The sequence below is a fragment of the Helicoverpa zea genome, chromosome 18 (genome assembly GCF_022581195.2).
Source record: "Helicoverpa zea isolate HzStark_Cry1AcR chromosome 18, ilHelZeax1.1, whole genome shotgun sequence".
In the NCBI taxonomy this organism is placed as follows: Eukaryota; Metazoa; Arthropoda; class Insecta; order Lepidoptera; family Noctuidae; genus Helicoverpa; species Helicoverpa zea.
This window is the reverse complement of record NC_061469.1, coordinates 12,037,361-12,056,082: the sequence shown is the minus strand read 5'-3', so window position 1 is coordinate 12,056,082 and position 18,722 is coordinate 12,037,361. Positions and strand designations below refer to the sequence as shown.

The window sequence follows — 18,722 nt, the reverse complement described above, 5'->3', positions numbered from 1 at the left end:
ATAAAGCACTAGGAATGGCTAAGTTCCTTTCTTTTATTTGTTCTCTAGTGATGTGTTCTAAACCTAAGTGCCGAGGCACAAAATGTTCAGTTAATATGTCACGGGCTTGACACAGCCACTTGGCTAAAGTTTTCTTAGATGTTTTAAATAATGTTGCTAATCTTTCATTTGAGTCCCCACTTCTTAATTTGATAAGATAGGCTGCTAAAACTGAAGAACTATTACGAATTTCTATCAATTGTGGAACCTCATCAAATAATTGACGGAACTGAACTTTAGTAAACCCGATCCAGGTATGCACAACATGGTCGTCCATATTATCAATATTTTCAAAATTCAAAAACCTTTATTTTGGGGTTTCTTTTAGTGTAAACATATCTTGGATATGTCTTGCAGTAAATGTTTGTAAATAATTACTCCTTAAACTATCAAGGAAGTCCCATGCCTCAATTACTAAATGTATATCACAAAGTCGATTATTTTGTGGTACATAATATTTATGCTCATTAAGCAACATTTTTCTCGTTGCTAGAGGAACTCTATATCGTTCAGTTCTCTGGCAACCTTCTATGAAGCACCGTCGCTCTGTTTCAACTGCCCGCATATAATCTGGCAATACAATTGTTGGTTCAGGGTGCTGTTGTACTGGTTCCACAATTGGGGCACTTGGTGAATGTAGTTCCACTGAGGGTTCATGCACATCATCATTACCTTGGTTTTGTTCTGGTTGAATGGAAACATTCTCAGGTTCGTGTAGAATGTTGTCATGATTTTCATCCAATTGTCCAACAGAAACACCAACTGATGATTGGGCTGGCGGTGGGTTACTTTGTGAGGAAGTCGAAGGACCTGTACTCATATGAACAGCAGCTCTGTCTGCTAATATCCAACAGGAATGGCATATACGACTTGCCTCGTCCACCTTCAAAAAAATAAAAATTCACTATTATACTATAATACAGTAGTCCAGATAGTAATAAAAAAAAATAACCCTAACCTAACCTGTGTCGGGTGCCCTTGTCTTTCAGTTAAGTGTTTTATTTTTATGATTTAGTGCTAGTTTTAAATCATGTTAGCTTTACAAATAAATGTTTTATTATTTTAACTAGCTGAACCTCACGGTTTCACTAGCATCTTTGTTTACTGCTCCGCTGCTATTGGATGTAGCGTAATGTTATGTAACCATTCTCAATAAATAGGCTATCTAACAGACAAGATTTTTTAAAGTCGGACTAGTAGATTCTGAGATTAGTGCGTTGAACGCACCAAACAAACTCTTTCACTTTATAATATTAGTATAGATATAGTTTAAATAATTTAAAATATAATACTAAACTATCTTACCGTTTGTGGTAGAATCCACTCTCTAATCACATTATATATCGCAGATTCACGAGCAGAATCATTACGAAGAAGGTGGTTGAACCGCCGGGCTAAGAGTGAACGACCACAGCGGAGACATACGCTTGAATGGCCAACTTGGGTTGGTGCATCAATCGCACGTCTTCCAAGAACCACATCTTGGGCCAAGTCCCAACATGCTTGGCATACAACGTTCTCACTGGTTACCTGAAATAACATAACCATTTAAATCTTGTTCAACCCCTAGTGCATGTTCAATAATGTCGATGTCACAACCGAGACCGAAATTGATTTATCGGGACTCGAGGGTGACCTTCACTTTTTTTATAAGAGAAATGATCAAACTCCACATTCCACAGATTAAAATATATGTCTATTTAAAGGCACACAGCGGGCGCGGCGCGGCGGGACGGGACGGCGACGCGACGCTGAGCAGTTGTAATGTACTAGATACTATGGACGACTTCACACAGAGCGATAGTTACCGTCGCGACGAGCGGGACGGCTCAGTGTGAAGTAGTAGTAGTCTAGATACAATGGACGACTTCACACCGAGCCGCCCCGCGCGACGCGCCGGTAACTGTCGCTCTAGTACATTACAACTGCTCAGCGTCGCGTCGCCGTCCCGTCCCGCCGCGCCACGCCCGCTGTGTGAATAGACCATTACAACTGCTCAGCGTCGCGTCGCCGTCCCGTCCCGCCGCGCCGCGCCCGCTGTGTGCAGAGACCTTAAGCTAACTAATTGACTATTGATCTAATATAATACTGTCCAATAAACCGATAGATATGAAGTTAAAATGGCTTGCTAAAAGCACGATTTGAATATGTAAAAAATGGGTAAAAACTTACAGGCTGAGATGCACGCCACTGACGAATAACTGTTAAAATCGCCTCATCCTCCAAGACTTTTCTTCCAATAGAATTACTGCGACCAAGCGCAATCGTACAATTCATACAGCGATCCATGTCGTCGATATCCAATCGATAGGCGTAACAGTTGTCCAAAATCGAGAGCCAGGTAATTCAGAGTAGCAAGATCCGTCGAAAAGCCAAGGTCGTGGGTTTAAATAGTAAAACCAGGAAAATATGTGCGCACTCAGAATGAAAGAAAACAAACGAGTGCATCTGTCAGTCAGTGACAGACGCATGCCACCAACAAGTGTTGCCGGAATAAAAATACAGTAGATTACTAGTAATTCAGGCATTTCAGGCATTATTTAATCGATTATTTAGTCTTATTATCTTAATTTAAGTTTTCTCTCTTCCTGGGTAGAATCCTGGTACCATATTTTGTGATTTTATTTAAAAAAATGTAACGGTTTTTTTAATACATATTTCAGGTAGTTAACTGCTGGGCCCAGAAGTCCCCTTCTCCTTTCCATTTTCTTTGTTGTTTAACAAGTAGGAGTAGGAACTGCCTAACTAACGAGTAGGTACAAAAGCCATTAAATTGAAGTTTATCATAAATCATCAGTAAACAATTGACTCTGTCTGTACCTACTGATAGGGATCATTAAATTTAATTAATTTAATTAAATTTAAATTGCATTTAATTTGATATCATAATATATTATCTTACACAATCAAATAATCCCCAGTTTTGTTCCCATACATTTACGGATATATCTCCTAAACCATAAAATTTTGACAAATGCATTTTTGGCCGATAAGCTTTACTAAAAACGTTGTACCGTTTAGCATATTTTGACAATTGAAATTTTGTAAGTATGTTTCTTCTAGTTCTTGATAACTTTTATTCCTTTGTAATAAAGTTGATTACTTAGTGACAAAATATAATTAATTACCATCACTTATTCATGTACATCAAACAAGATAAGCTATAATAAACATCGGAATGATATGAAATCACTTTCAGTCATCAAGTCGCTAATCCTCTTGTTCCGAGGGTTTTTCCAATTTTTTTAAAAAACTTGAGGTCTCAGAGTCAAAATTGAATTCGCGATAAGATTTTCTCAAAAAATTTCATCGGATACTTTTTGAATTTCACTTTTTGAGTACTTATTTCTAGAGATAAGTGACGTAATGGTGAACAACTTTGACCCACAAATATGTTATCAAGTAATCGGTTTGTATGTACATCGCCGCATTATCTAGTCTAAATCAAATAATCCCTAGTTCTGTTCCCACACATTTTCAGCTATATTTGCTAAACTATCAAATGAAGTGCAATGCATTCTTTTGCGATAAGCTTTGACGAAAACTGGGCTCCGTTTGGTGTTTTTTAAAGCATGGTTTTCTAAGGGTTTCTTTTGGCTTAGTAATAAGTAGGCGTGGGGATTTGTATTCAATCGGTAACACCTTATCAATAGTTCTATCAAGATTGGTCATCATACATTAATATTACAACGTCACACATAATCACACAATCAAATAATCCCCAGTTTTGTCTCCATACAATTCTAGCTTTATTTCCTAAACCATCAAATGTAGCCAAATGCATATTTTTGCGATAAGCTTTTCCAAAAATGTTGCTCCCTTTGATATACCTAGGTATTTTGAAATTTAAGTTTGCCTTCTTATTTTGCGTAATTGCCTTAATTTGTTTTTGTATCCTGCAGGTAAATCATTGAAACCTAACAGCTTATCGTCACACAACAGTCCGTCTGTAGGTGATAAGGATCAATATTACTCATTATAAATTATTTTTACATTATCATCTTAGAAATCAAATAATCCCCAGTTTTGTTCCCACACGTTTTCAGCTCTATTTCTTAACCCATCAAATATGGACAAATGCATTCTTTACCGATAAGTTCTGTCTAAAACGCTGCGCCGTTTGGTATATTTTGAAAAATGAAATTTTTTTACTGTCTCCTTCTAATTATATCACTGAGTACTCAACTTTATTCTGTGGGAATAAAGTTGAGTACTCAGTGATAAATAAGTACTTATTATAATTAATTATTATCACGTGTTCATGTACATCTAACAAGATAAGGAATAATAAACACCGACTTGATATCAAATCACTTCAATCATGCAAATCGCTAATCCTCTTGTTCCGAGAGTTTTTCCAAATTTGCTCAAAAACTTGAGGTCTCAGAGTCAAAATTGTATTCGCGATAAGATTTTCTCAAAAAATGACATCGGATACTTTTTGAATTTCACTTTTCGAGTACTTATTGCTAGAGATAAGTGACGTAATGGTGAACAACTTTGACCCACAAATATGTTATCAACTAATCGCTTTGTATGTACATCGCCACATTATCTAGTTTAAATCAAATAATCCCTAGTTCTGTTCCCGCACATTTTCAGCTATATTTGCTAAACTATCAAATGCAGTGCAATGCGTTCTCTTGCGATAAGCTTTGACGAAAACTGCGCTCCGTTTGGTATATTTCAAAGTATGGTTTTCTAAGGGTTTCTTTTGGCTTAGTAATAATATTAATAAGTAGGCGTGGGGATTTGTATTCAATAGGTAACACCTTATCAACAGTTCTGTCAAGATGGTCACACATTAATTTTACAACGTCACAATATCTAGACACAATCAAATAATCCCCAGTTTTGTTCCCATACAATTCTAGCTTTATTTCCTAAACCACCAAATGTATCCAAATACATGTTTTTACGATAAGCTTTTCCAAAAATGTTGCTCCCTTTGATATGGGTATTTTGAAGTTTTCTTCCTTTTTGCACAATTGCCTTAGTCTGTATTTGTATCCGGCAGGTAAATCATTGAAACCTAACAGCTTATCGTCACACAACAGTCCGTCTGCAGGTGATAAGGATCAACATTACTCATTATAAATTATTTTTACATTATCATCTTAGAAATCAAATAATCCCCAGTTTTGTTCCCACACGTTTTCAGCTCTATTTCTTAACCCATCAAATATGGACAAATGCATTCTTTACCGATAAGTTCTGTCTAAAACGCTGCGCCGTTTGGTATATTTTGAAAAATGAAATTTTTTTACTGTCTCCTTCTAATTATTTCGTCAACTTTATTCCCACAGAATAAAGTTGAGTACTCAGTGATAAATAAGTACTTATTATAATTAATTATTATCACGTGTTCATGTACATCTAACAAGATAAGGAATAATAAACACCGACTTGATATCAAATCACTTCAATCATGCAAATCGCTAATCCTCTTGTTCCGAGAGTTTTTCCAAATTTGCTCAAAAACTTGAGGTCTCAGAGTCAAAATTGTATTCGCGATAAGATTTTCTCAAAAAATGACATCGGATACTTTTTGAATTTCACTTTTCGAGTACTTATTGCTAGAGATAAGTGACGTAATGGTGAACAACTTTGACCCACAAATATGTTATCAACTAATCGCTTTGTATGTACAATGCGCATTATCTAGTCTAAATCAAATAATCCCTAGTTCTGTTCCCACACATTTTCAGCTATATTTGCTAAACTATCAAATGCAGTGCAATGCATTCTTTTGCGATAAGCTTTGACGAAAACTGCGCCCCGTTTGGTGTATTTCAAAGTATGGTTTTCTAAGGGTTTCTTTTGGCTTAGTAATAATAAAAGTAATAAGTAGGCGTGAGGATTTGTATTCAATAGGTAACACCTTATCAACAGTTCTATCAAGATTGGTCATCACACATTAATTTTACAACGTCACGTTATCTAGACACAATCAAATAGTCCCCAGTTTTGTTCCCATACATTTCTAGCTTTATTTCTTCAACCATCTTTTGTAGCCAAACGCATATTTTTGCGATAAGCTTTTTCAAAAATGTTGCATGTTTTGGTATAGGTATTTTGAAGTTTAAGTTTTCTTTCTTATTTTGCATAGTTAGTATTTGTATCCGGCAGCTAAATCATTGAAATCTATCAGCTTATCGTCACACAACAGTCCGTCTGTAGGTGATAAGGATCAACATTACTCATTATAAATTATTTTTTCAATATCATTTATCTTAGAAATCAGATAATCCCCAGTTTTGTTCCCACATGTTTTCAGCTTTATTTCTTAACCCACAAAATATGGACAAATGCATTCTTTACCGATAAGGTCTGTCTAAAACGCTGCACCGTTTGGTATATTTTGAAAATTGAAAATTTGATACTATGCTTTCTATTAACTGTTTGGTCACCTTTATTCCTTGGTAATAAAGTTGATTACATAGTGCCAAATGAGTAAATATAATTAATTTTATCATCACGCATTCATGTACATCAAACAAGATAAGAAATAATAAACACCGACTTGATATCAAATCATTTTCAATCATGCAAATCGCTAATCCTCTTGTTCCAAGGGATTTTCCAAATTTGCTCAAAAACTTGAGGTCTCAGAGTCAAAATTGTATTCGCGATAAGATTTTCTCAAAAAATGTCATCAGATAATTTTTGAATTTCAGTCGAGTACTTATTTCTAGAGATAAGTGACGTAATGGTAAACAACTTTGACCCACAAATATGTTATCAACTAATCGCTTTGTATGTACATCGCCACATTATCTAGTTTAAATCAAATAATCCCTAGTTCTGTTCCCGCACATTTTCAGCTATATTTGCTAAACTATCAAATGCAGTGCAATGCGTTCTCTTGCGATAAGCTTTGACGAAAACTGCGCTCCGTTTGGTATATTTCAAAGTATGGTTTTCTAAGGGTTTCTTTTGGCTTAGTAATAATATTAATAAGTAGGCGTGGGGATTTGTATTCAATAGGTAACACCTTATCAACAGTTCTATCAAGATGGTCACACATTAATTTTACAACGTCACAATATCTAGACACAATCAAATAATCCCCAGTTTTGTTCCCATACAATTCTAGCTTTATTTCCTAAACCATAAAATGAGGCCAATAGCATATTTTTGCGATAAGCTTTTCCAAAAACATTGCACCCTTTGGTGTAGGTATTTTAACATTCCAGTTACTTTAGATTTTTACCTAATTGGTAAACGTGTTTATTTGTTTTCAGTAGGTATATCATTTAAATTAAACGACTTATCATCAGTCATCAATTCGTCTGTAGATACGGACACGATAGGGATCAAGATTACTCATTATAAATTATTTTTACAACATCATTTATCTCACACAATCAATTAATCCCCAGTTTTGTTCCCACACGTTTTCAGCTTTATTTCCCAAACTATTAGATGTAGGGAAATGATTTTTGTTGCGATAAGCTTTTTCAAAAACGTTGCACCATTTGGTGTATTTTGACTTTTGTATTTTGGGTTTCTTAGGGCTTCTTATTATGTGAAGTTCTTATTCTTATATTGTGACTTCTATTGATTCGTAATAAAGTGGATTATTAAGTGGCAAATCGATAGAATTAAAATATTATCAAGATGTTTTACAACTCAGACGTAGGTTTACATCAAACAAGATAATGAGTAATAAACACCGACTTGATATCAAATCGTGTTCAATCATGCATACCGTGCCTTAATCCCTTTGTTCCGATGGTTTTTCTAAATTTTCTCAAAAACTTGAGGTCTTACCGCCAAAATTTTAGTGCCGATAAGGTTTTCACCAAAATGTCTATCAGATGGTTGTATTTCACATTTCAATCAAGTAATTATAGAGATTAATGACGTAACCGCATTAGTTTCAGCCTAGATATATCTTATCGATTAAACGGTTTTACCTATTTTCTTACTTTCTTTATCAATCTGTTTATCACTCCCTATTTCTTACTAAGAGTACATTTATTTATTGTATTATCAACTCATATCACTCAACTCACATTCCTATATACCTAATGTGATGACCGCCGGACGAGTGAACGTGACATCCCTCACGTTACTTACAAACTTACAGTACCTACCGCACTATGTATTTTATTATTTTCCTATTTTTGTGCATTTATTTATCTTTCAAAATATCATTTATATTTTTAAATATTAGATTATAAAAAAAAAAAAAAAAAAAAACATTTAATCTTCTATACTTATAATAAATCTGTAGAGAGGTCAATTCTGTACATTGAATATATTTCCAAAATAACTATTAGGGGGTGATTAGTGATCGATACTGATGCCAAAAATGCAATCAGTAAAATTTTTGTCTGTCTGTCTGTCTGTCTGTCTGTCTGTATGTTCGTTATGGAAACAAAAACTTCTGGACGGATTTTAATGAAACTTGGCACAAATATTCTTCATACTCCTGGGCAGGTTATAGGATACTTTCCAACACGCTACGATCAATAGGAGCAGAGCAGTGAAGGTAAATGTTGGGAAAACGGGAGAAGTTACTCCATTTTTTAAGCTTCCGTCGCGTGTGCAGCCTTAATGGTTACAGCTACACAGAAACCATGTACGACGGAAATATTTTTCATAAAATTATGTAAAAAATATCCCATGGCAGCATATGTCTATCTTTTATGGTTGACTCACAATAACACGTAAAACTCTCGGTAGCTTAGCAGTTCGGAGCTTTCTGATTATATTTGTCTACTATTTCGTTTATAACACTCTCACTCACACTAATTAAACATAGTTAACAGTATTATCTATTAATTTAAAAAAGAATGATTTAAATCGGTAAAGAAACACCAAAGTTATACATGAAAAACGGTAATAAGCCACCGCGCGTGAATACTGAATCACGCACGCTATAAGGATCATTTTTGTGCAACGGTCGCCGCGCTCGACGCGACTCGCGGCGCGGTGGCTGCGCGAGCTTCATACAATATTTGGCTGTTGGTGCGATTGATGCGAATAGACGTTCAGAGCGTTCAACCTTATTGCGCGACTTTTAGGTTTTAAATAATTTATTTTTAACTTTCTTTTGTTGTTATTTTATAAAATAGATTGGTATCTATTAGTTATTTTTGTGTTTAAATATTCTTTCAAATTACAAATTATTAATAGTTTACATTTTATTACTTAAAGAAGCAGTAAGTACGCATAGATTTAGATAATTGGAGGGGCTGGTGTTTATTATTTCTTCCTCTCTTTGCACAAAGTCCGACTCTAACGCGGACGAAGTCGCTGGCAGAAGCTAGTAATTATTATTTTCCTTATTTATACGGTTATTTTTTTATTTTTAATCTAGCCTTATTTAGTTTGTTGGTAAGCCCATTTTTGTAGCACAACGCGGTTGATTTGAGTCCCAGGTTCGATACCTGCGTTTGGAAGAAATAGTTTTGTAGGTTGTAGGCATTTAATGTCTTATATTTTTGATGTACTTATGTTGCTGGTGATAGTCAGGGTGGGAGGGCAAGTAAAGTTAGAGTCCCCGGATAGTACTCAGTAGCAGTCATTGCAATACCTTACGTCAGAGGCCATCAGGTTGATATGAGAAAACTCTGGCACTACGGCTTGTTAGATAATGAAATCTACTTACAGCTCACTTGATATAACGAAGAATAACAACATTTGTCAGATTTGATATATCCCGATCGCTATTCCCTTAAAAGTATAGTGATCTTCATTCCTTAAAATGTGTTTCCTCCGTGACTGTTTAGTACGTTGTATCTTTAAATGCCTCGTTGTTTAAAATCAACGTCAATTAAATTTTATTTTAGTATTTTCTGACCCTGTCTAAATACTTATAGCATAGAAATATTCCTACCTAAAAAATATTTAGCGCCTATCGCAAATGCAATTATAATTTTCATTTGAGTGAATATTGACGAAAGTACTTATCAAACGCCTGATATTATACAATCGCAAATAGTTTTATTTATACGCATTAGCACAGATTGACATTAGTATGTAGATTATCTGAGGGCACGGCAGTGCCCCAGCCAAGACTCGAGCAAAGCGGGCACGGCCGTACCATCTTTTCTCGAAGCGTTTCGCGGCTATTTCAGCCCCCTGTATCTTCCATGTGAACAAAGCTAGGAGTTTAGGTTTTCGATGACCAAGAGTAAGTATTAGAACAAGCTCAGTCTCAAGATTACAAGACATTTGAATAAATAGTTTACGAGTTATGAGCGATCAAAGTTACACCATTTTGTCACTGACTCACTGACCGATCATCAAAAGTCTAAGGTACTTCTAGCAAACTTAGAACCTTCAAATTTGGCACCAAGATAGGTTATTAGCTACATATAAAGGGAAAATTATAAAAACCTTAAAACTTAATAAAAAAATAGGAAACAAATTTATATTTGCGGTTTTTCAAGAACATTGTGTATGAATTTTGACTGCATTGATAACTTTGTTATTTATTTATGTACAAAATGTTACTATTTGTTTTATTGTTACGTAGTGGTATATTGTTATTATGTATTAAATATACAACATATGAATAAAAAAGCTAGGTTTAAATGAAATGAATAATGATAAAATCTTTCATATTAATGCAGTGCGATAAACACTGCATGCTCGCTCGATAGATGGCGTTGTCCTGGTCTAAATCGCGCTATGGTTTCGTTACATAGCTTAGTATAAGTAGTACTTAAAAAAATCAAATAATTTCAACCTCGCCGCCGAGGTCCGCCGCGACGTCCCGATCTCTGTCCTCCCGACCCTTGCTCATCGAGCCAGCCCGCGAGCTGAGCCAGTAGCTTTAAATTCCCCATTTAATAATAATGATCATATGATCCAGCCTGTCCCTTTGCTGCCTCCCCAGCGACGCCCTAAGCCGAGGTCCGACCCCACAGGGGGTACCCTTAGCGCAGTCGCTTAGTTTATAAGTTGTTTTACGCCCCTGGCTGGAGGCCTTAAAATCTAGGCATCCACAGGGAAAAGTCCGTTTAAGCAGTACACGGCCTCCTAGGCTGAACTGCGAGATGCCATACCAAAAAAAAAAAAAAAAAAAAATCAAATAATTTCATGTGATAGCGTCATCTACCTCTGAAATAAATCTCTTTTATTCTAAAAGATATTCGATTAAAAAATTCGACAATTTCGAATTTTGTTAGGTAAAAAAAAATATTGTTTACGTGCTACTTTAGGTGTACATATTTAGTTTGTTATATATTGAGTTAGTTGCATGTCAGTTAATTTAATTTGTTATACCTATACTTAGAGAAGAAAGAGACCTACAAAAAATAAATTAGATCCCACCAAAAACATTAAATGTAAAAAAAAGCCAATCCTCTACGCAATTCCTCCACCGTAAAAAGTTTTGAGATCGCATAGAAGCCAAGTCCTGTTCTACTTTATTTGTAATAATAAATCAATATTTTGTGACTATATCAATAGTTTTGTTCACATTACAATAATACTGTCTTGGCCATGAGCACAAGTTAAAAGTCGCTCCTTGTAAGAATGTGTAAATACCATAGAATTGATAAATTCTATATGGACATGATTTTACGATTGGACTGATTATGGACTTGTTGGAATTTGAGATCACCATGCACTAAACATGCGCCATAGTACATGTGCAGTTCATTGATGTTGGATGATACTGACTGTCGGTAATTTAGTAACAATTGAATAAACTAAAAGTATTTAATTCTGTGATATTAAACTTCATGTTTGACTTTCACCTCTCCAAGATATGCTGTATTATATTTGTAGTTTATTGTGCTCATGGCCAAGTCAATATTATTGTAAAGTGAACGAAACTATTGATATAGTCACAAAATATTGATTTATTATTACAAATAAAGTAGAACAGGACTTGGCTTCTATGCGATCTCAAAACTTTTTACGGTGGAGGAATTGCGTAGAGGATTGGCTTTTTTTTACATTTAATGTTTTTGGTGGGATGTTATTTAGTCAAAACAAAACTTATGTTGGCCTAGCATACATTAAATGGTCAGAATCAATCTTGCACACCATGGATTAGGTATTCATAAAATAACAAATTGGTGAGGCCTCTTAAGGTGATCTTCACACTGCCCCGCATCACGCTGCATCTTGCGTGTCGACGCACCTACGCGCGTTCTTGCGGGAGTGCAGATCTGCATCATCGTGCGGGTTTTTCGCGCACTCACGCGCGTAGGTGCGTTTAGTAGATTCACGCACGGCGGCTTCCATTTTCAAATATACACGTCACGCCCATTCAAAATCACGCGCGGCAATGCGGGATTCAGTGTGCCATACCTTGCGTCTCGCCCCGCACCTACGCACGGGGGTGCGTGTTTCTCCGCATGTATGTGCGTGATCCGCATGAACGCGCGTTGATGCATTTTCAGTGTGTTGGACTATGCGTGTTTTCCATACAAACGGAGATATTTACAAGCAACGGAAAAAAACGCATCCACGCACTACGCTGCATCATGCGGGGCAGTGTGATAATCGCCTAACCCCCGAAAGTGCACTAGGTCAAGTGAGTCGTAGCTGAGCGGTGATGGATGTTGTGACGCCACTGAGTGCCCGCGACAAAACGCGCGACACGCGACATAAATCACGCGCGACGCTTGTCGCACCCATTACCGTCTTTTTGTCGTTCACATTATACGCAGTATACATTACGCTTAAGATATTGTTACAGATTGCTCGGGTATTTTTCTCTTGCATTCCACTTTTATTTTCGTATTGTTACATTTGAAATATGGAATTCGGGTGCGATTGTTGTCACACTGCTGTGAGTATATCTTGTTTGTGCTATTTTCTTATAAAAATAGGAATGTCAGATCTTCTATCCTACAACAAAATAACAATATAGTGCAATCAACTATAACTGAATTTTGCCATCAACACTCACAACAAGCTCATTAGGCATTTACAGGTTTTTATTTATGGCGCGCGAATAAAATAATAGTATACAGCTATTTTCTTTACTGTGTTAACAATCAGCGCAGCGTTGTTTAAAAATGAAATTGTGAACAATTCAATTATCAAGAAACGTCCATTGTGAATTAAATGCGCGCGTTAAATTAATGCTCATATAACAGAAAGTGCTCAGACACACAAAGAAAATTTCCATTCTAAATGCAACGACGCTAAAGTATGAATAAATTAACGTACGAAGATGAGCCTCAAATAAAAAAGATATGCAAACATTCAATTCTTTTCTTATGTGCTAGGGGAGCGGCAAATTATAGTGCACAATATTTATACACATGGTGTTCATAAAATATTGTAAATAATCTATGGCGTAGCACAGATAATGAAACAATGCAATCTGTGCCGAGAGGACGGGGTGTATGGGATAACAACACATGAGGTTTTTGAGACAATCTTCATTGGAAATTGGTTTCCTTAGGGTGTGCACACACATGTGTACTGAAAAACAATATAATACTATGTTTCCCGCACAAGCTTTTATCCGTTTTTGCTGTGAGATAAGTACTCAGTCAGTAATGTTGGATAAATTATCATAATCGTCACGGAAGCATAGATGTCATGGCTGGGAAGAGAGAATGATATCAAACGGTTTTTGCTAATGACTATAGCAATTATGTGAAGTAAGAACAAAGTCAGGAAAGAGGGTCCTTTTACACCATTACCTACATAAGAAATTATTTTATATATCATGTTGCATAAAAAAGTATATAAAACATGGTTTGTTTGAGTAAAACCCACAAAAGCTGATGTAAGATTATGACCTACTGTCGTCACGTACTGACTACAGCAATAATCCTCGCAGGCTGCTCCCCCCCCCTGCTTGCAAATTGGTCGCAGCAGCGTGTTTGCTGTCGGCCCCCCGTAATCCGCTCCGTGAAGCTCGCCGCGGTGACAGCTTGGGCACACTCATTTGCACGCATCTATACGGAAAATAAGAACATTCGCGTCATATGACAGTTTAGGTGGAAATATTGATCATAATAAGGTAACCCTTTTCAAAATATTGGACAATTCTATTGACCTGATTTTTTAAATATATTTAAGAATTTGACATTATCCATATACCACAGTTTTTACAGCTTTGTAATTTATGCGTTTACAACATAACTTAGTAAATAAATCACCAAAATGCGTCTCCAAGCGGTTCGGCAAGGGAGTCTGCTCCATATAACTCCTCAACTTTTATTAAAACGAGCTCCAAATAAATTCCCGCCACTTGTCTTCGCAAGGGTTGCTAAAGACGCCGTCAAATACCAGACAGGTATTTAAATATCCCAACAAAATAGACGGAAGCCATTAATCAGGGGCCCAGGTGCGTCGTAGGGTACCTAAAATTAGATGTACCAGAGCCCAAAGACGGGACCCTTGGGTACTCGTTATTTATAGGGACCCGAACACGTGGCAACCCCTTGTTTACATTTACACCGTGTATTCTGCTCTCGTGGAGTGTAATTTTGAAGGCTCACGGTTTATTAAAACCTTAATACGTGCCAAATTGATATTCACCCTTTGGGCACCACCGGGAGTGGTAATTGCACACACTCAAAGGTGTGCCTACAAAGGGACGGACGAACGAATTCAGTCAACTTTAAAGCAAACATTACTTTTTACTTCATTGTAATAAACAATTACAAATAACATTAATTCATTTAATAAATAAAAAAAAAATGAATAAAACATGAGTTAACATTGAAAGCTTGCGTTTATCTCAATAGTCGTTCAGTACAATAATCCTGGTCTCAAACCTTCCGCGCCGTATCACCGAACTGCTTAAACTACATCTAAATTTAAACGCAATCAAGTGGCATGTAAGTTCGCCGAAGCGATTTTTACTTAAGATTCAGTAGCAGAGCGAACGTTGCCAAGTGCGGGCTTACTGGCGAGCCAAGACATTGCCAGACGGCCAAGTATTGGGCGTGCCAATCTTGGGCCAAACGAGCCAGTGTTCCAATTACTCACAATGAGAATGCATGACTTGGAATATAAAAAGAGGATGTTACGGTCCCAGTTTTTTTACGTTAGCGAGTCGCAGACATAAACTGTGAGATCTGGCACTCACACAGAAGTAATAAATGACTCCCTTTTAGCAATTTTGTTAAATCTATTTTAAGATTCTCCACTGTTTTGTTATTTTGTATTCATCGAGTAAGTCGAAATTTGGCATTAAGTTTAATGAAACAGAGAAATATTTAATTTGAAATTATTATTTTGCACACTTTATTGTAAAATAACTCCAAATATTCTATTGTTATTGAATTTTAAGTCATTCAAAATTGCATCCACACAATAAAAAACAATGAACAAAACGATAGCAACGTCAGTAATAACTCATTCCAATTCAAAATACTGTTGCAATTACATTAATAAGAACAAGGGGAGCGTTGAGCCGGCGCGTCACTGGAATGCCGTCCTTACTGACTTGCGATTGGACTGCATGCACTTGAATGTTCCTTGCAACGCCGATATCAATTAAAACATGAGAACAGTCTCCGTCCATCTGTAAATAGCAACAAATGAGTGTATAATTGCAGTAATCCGGGTGTCCCGCGGGTTGGCGAGGCAATCAGTCGCGCGCCGCGGGCTCACATTTGCATCACGGAGGACGAGCCGCAGCCGGTTGAAACACTGCTGAATATTAATACGTACTTGCATCACTTTGATATTTGGCGGATGGACTTTGAAGTTTCTTGCATGTTTGTGTGATGAGGTTTGTGAGTCAACGTTATGTGCTGCACTTTGACAGTTGGTACATTTCAGTTGGTAGATGGATACCCATTCGTGCATGTATAACTTGCTGACACCGAAATATACTGTTTGGTATGTAGCATAGATTCTCGAGATATCCATCCAACCAGCTGTCATGTAAAATGATGAGTAAAATGGAGTCACAGAAAAGAAAATTCCTCCCGACATGTGACTAGGTTCACTTGTTTGATTGAATTAGAGCACAATAAATCAGCAGTGGTTGTGCCAGACTGCCTACCCTCGGAGTCACAGGCGTGAGGCTAGGAGAGCGTTAGTTGCAAGCGGCACTAATTCCACCTGTGTTAATGAGCCCACAAAGTAGGCAGGTACAGAAGGTAAACTTGTTTGCTGCAGGGTAGCAAATGCATGCGTCAAGATAATCATGCGGTTTTTTTTTGGCGACAAAATAGTAAGTCTTTATTAAGTCTTGCCATGGGTAACTAGAATTCTTTTTTTGATAGTCTAAGTTCTTAAACTATTATTATAAACTATTATATAATTATTTCTTTATTTAAGAGTTATTATCTAAAACGATATTGGAAATATTACGAGTAAAGCACCATTTACCAAAACATTACTTTAAGAAAAGCGTCCTCATTGCGGCGATTTCAAAACACCATCTATCTACCTTCTGTGAGTTTCTATTCTGTAATCAGACGCCTGGTATCCTTTGACTCGCGTTTAACCTAGAAAGGAGAAAAAGCGTGAGTTTTACACACACATACAAATACATATCTGTCTGCCTTTACTTGTATTGCATGTGTGTGTGAGTACCTTTGTGATGTGGTTTGTATGGACGCGTTCGTACTGCCACCGCTTTGTGATCACACATTTTGTCAAATAATTATAAATGAGAGTAAGATTTTATAAACCGCCTGCACTTTGTCAAAATACGACGATGTTTCAGGTGGTGAATTTAATTAACTATGCTATTTTTAGATAGCTTTAATTTTTAGCTTTTAGCTTTGATAGCTTTAGTTTCACCTAGCTTTAAAAACTGGTTTCTTATTTCAATAAATCAAACATGGTGACTAGTCTTTAGTTTTCCAAATTCTATAATTAGTGTTGATTAGGGACAAAGAAATCCACTCGTAAAAGTTAGTTTAGTACATTACAATTCTCCAAAACATTAGCTTAAAAGTCCGCATATTCAAAGAGCTTAATAAATTAACTTCGTATTTGTTCGGCATTATCTTCTCAGTTTCCGGGACCACAAATGCCTGCTACGTCTAAAGACGATCAGATAGAGCGCCGTCGCCGCAGCCGATGTGACGGCGATAGTGACCGCGACACTCCAGCTACTGGCACGAGTACTGCCAAGCAGTACAATGCTTACACGTTTTGTATTCGGTTTCATTTAGATTATTGATGATTTGTTTTAGGGAATGATCCTGCATTTGCCAAAAATAAATCTGTATTTGTATCAATGAATATTGAGATTTCTCATTAGGATATTACATAGTAGATCTTACGAGTATCCAGAAGTTGTTATACCCAACTCAAACAGATCTAATGGTTTCAATTTTCTCTTCATTTACACAGAGTATGTACTTCCAATTTTATTTAATTTAATTTTACTCATCAGAAACTTCCATCTTCCACCAATGAATAGGGTGTCTTGTAGAGATTTTTTAACGTTTGGACATGAAACTCCCAAAATCATTTACCATGGTTCTCACAGATGTAAATGTACATTGGTACGGATAATCGCGACCCTTCCCGAGCATAATGTGTTTACTCCTTAGTGGATATCCGCGCCATTAACTAATTATGTGATGAGCGCAGTTCAAAGCGCTGATTTATCGCGAGATGTTCACGCACCGCTACTACTGATATCTTACTGTTAGGGGAGACTGAGCAACATCGTCTATCTCCAAACATAAAATATTATTTTTATATTTCAAACCAGTAAATCGATCGTCATGTATTTCAGTATAGTATGGTCGAAAAATGAAACTTATATATATTACTATCTCTTTATTGACCTCGCATACCTATGAGTCCTTATGATACAAGATTTAATCTGAACATAAATTCAAATTATATTTCAAAGGACTTTCATTTGAAACTCCTTTCAAACTAAATACATTATGGTATTCCTGTTCAACTAAACTTTAATTAAGTATAATATCTGTACTTGCTTTCAAGATTTCAACGTAATTAGTATTTTTGATAATCGAAATGAAAACCGTGAAATATTGTCGTGTGGTGAAACGTAAATCATTAAAAACCCAAACTAAATGTTGGCAACTATTAAAACAATTTAACAAGCAATTTAAAATCATCGTAAATTAAGTTATGCCATAAAAGTGTAATAATTTGCCGTTTTGTCTGTAATATCCAATTACCAGCTGAAACAATGATGTGTGAAAATGATATGGGTTTGTTTTTCACTCGATTGCGATTAAAATTAATTTAGTAGGGTTGTGCCGTGAGTTAATTTATAGCTGAACCTTTCTGTGAACTTGTTACAGTGTTAGTATGTAATGCAACTTTTAAACAAGTAGATATCAAATCAATATCTACATAGCAAGGAATGTATAAACTGTATATCAATTCATAAAACATCAGAAAATATGGTGCTTAGTGTAAGGTAAGAGTGATCGGTGTAGTTCTGAGGTTAGAAAATACCAGGCCCAACTAGTTGACTAGACCAAAAGCAAACACAGCCGTTTGCCTCGCAGCTACATAACATAACACTTGTTAAGTACCCAAACTACAAAAGACAAAACCCAAGCAACTTGCATACGCAATGTAGAACCGGACTAACCGCCGCATAACCGCCGGCTCTAAAAATGAATTTTAATGGTCACTTATAGCGGGATAATGAAGACAGCACGCCCGATCGCCCGCGGCCGACTCTCCCCCGACATTCTATGTTTGAAGTTATTTCACGAAGGGACGTTTTTAAGGTAGTTCGGAGGCCGCCTGAGTAAACGTCGTCCCTGTCACTGATATGTGACGCTGTTATTCTT

At 36.4% G+C, this 18,722-nt stretch overlaps 1 protein-coding gene across 1 annotated transcript; it reads right to left on the bottom strand.

Moving 5' to 3' along the window:
* Window positions 1-346: 346 nt before the first annotated feature.
* Window positions 347-2,738, bottom strand: LOC124639155. Its single transcript, XM_047176392.1, has 3 exons — window positions 2,212-2,738; window positions 1,345-1,569; window positions 347-922 (listed from the first exon to the last, which is right to left on the bottom strand). The coding sequence occupies exons 1-3, from the start codon at window positions 2,326-2,328 to the stop codon at window positions 347-349; spliced, it is 918 nt and encodes a 305-aa protein (XP_047032348.1). The 5' UTR covers window positions 2,329-2,738.
* Window positions 2,739-18,722: the final 15,984 nt, after the last annotated feature.

Bases quoted from the DNA above. Each gene is read 5' to 3' on its own strand.
- LOC124639155 (XM_047176392.1), bottom strand. From the start codon at position 2,328: ATGGATCGCTGTATGAATTGTACGATTGCGCTTGGTCGCAGTAATTCT. The intron at 1,570-2,211 runs GTAAGTTTTTAC...ATGTTATTTCAG, and splicing joins AGTGGCGTGCATCTCAGCCT to GTAACCAGTGAGAACGTTGT. The intron at 923-1,344 runs GTAAGATAGTTT...ATTTTTTTGAAG, and splicing joins AGTGGATTCTACCACAAACG to GTGGACGAGGCAAGTCGTAT.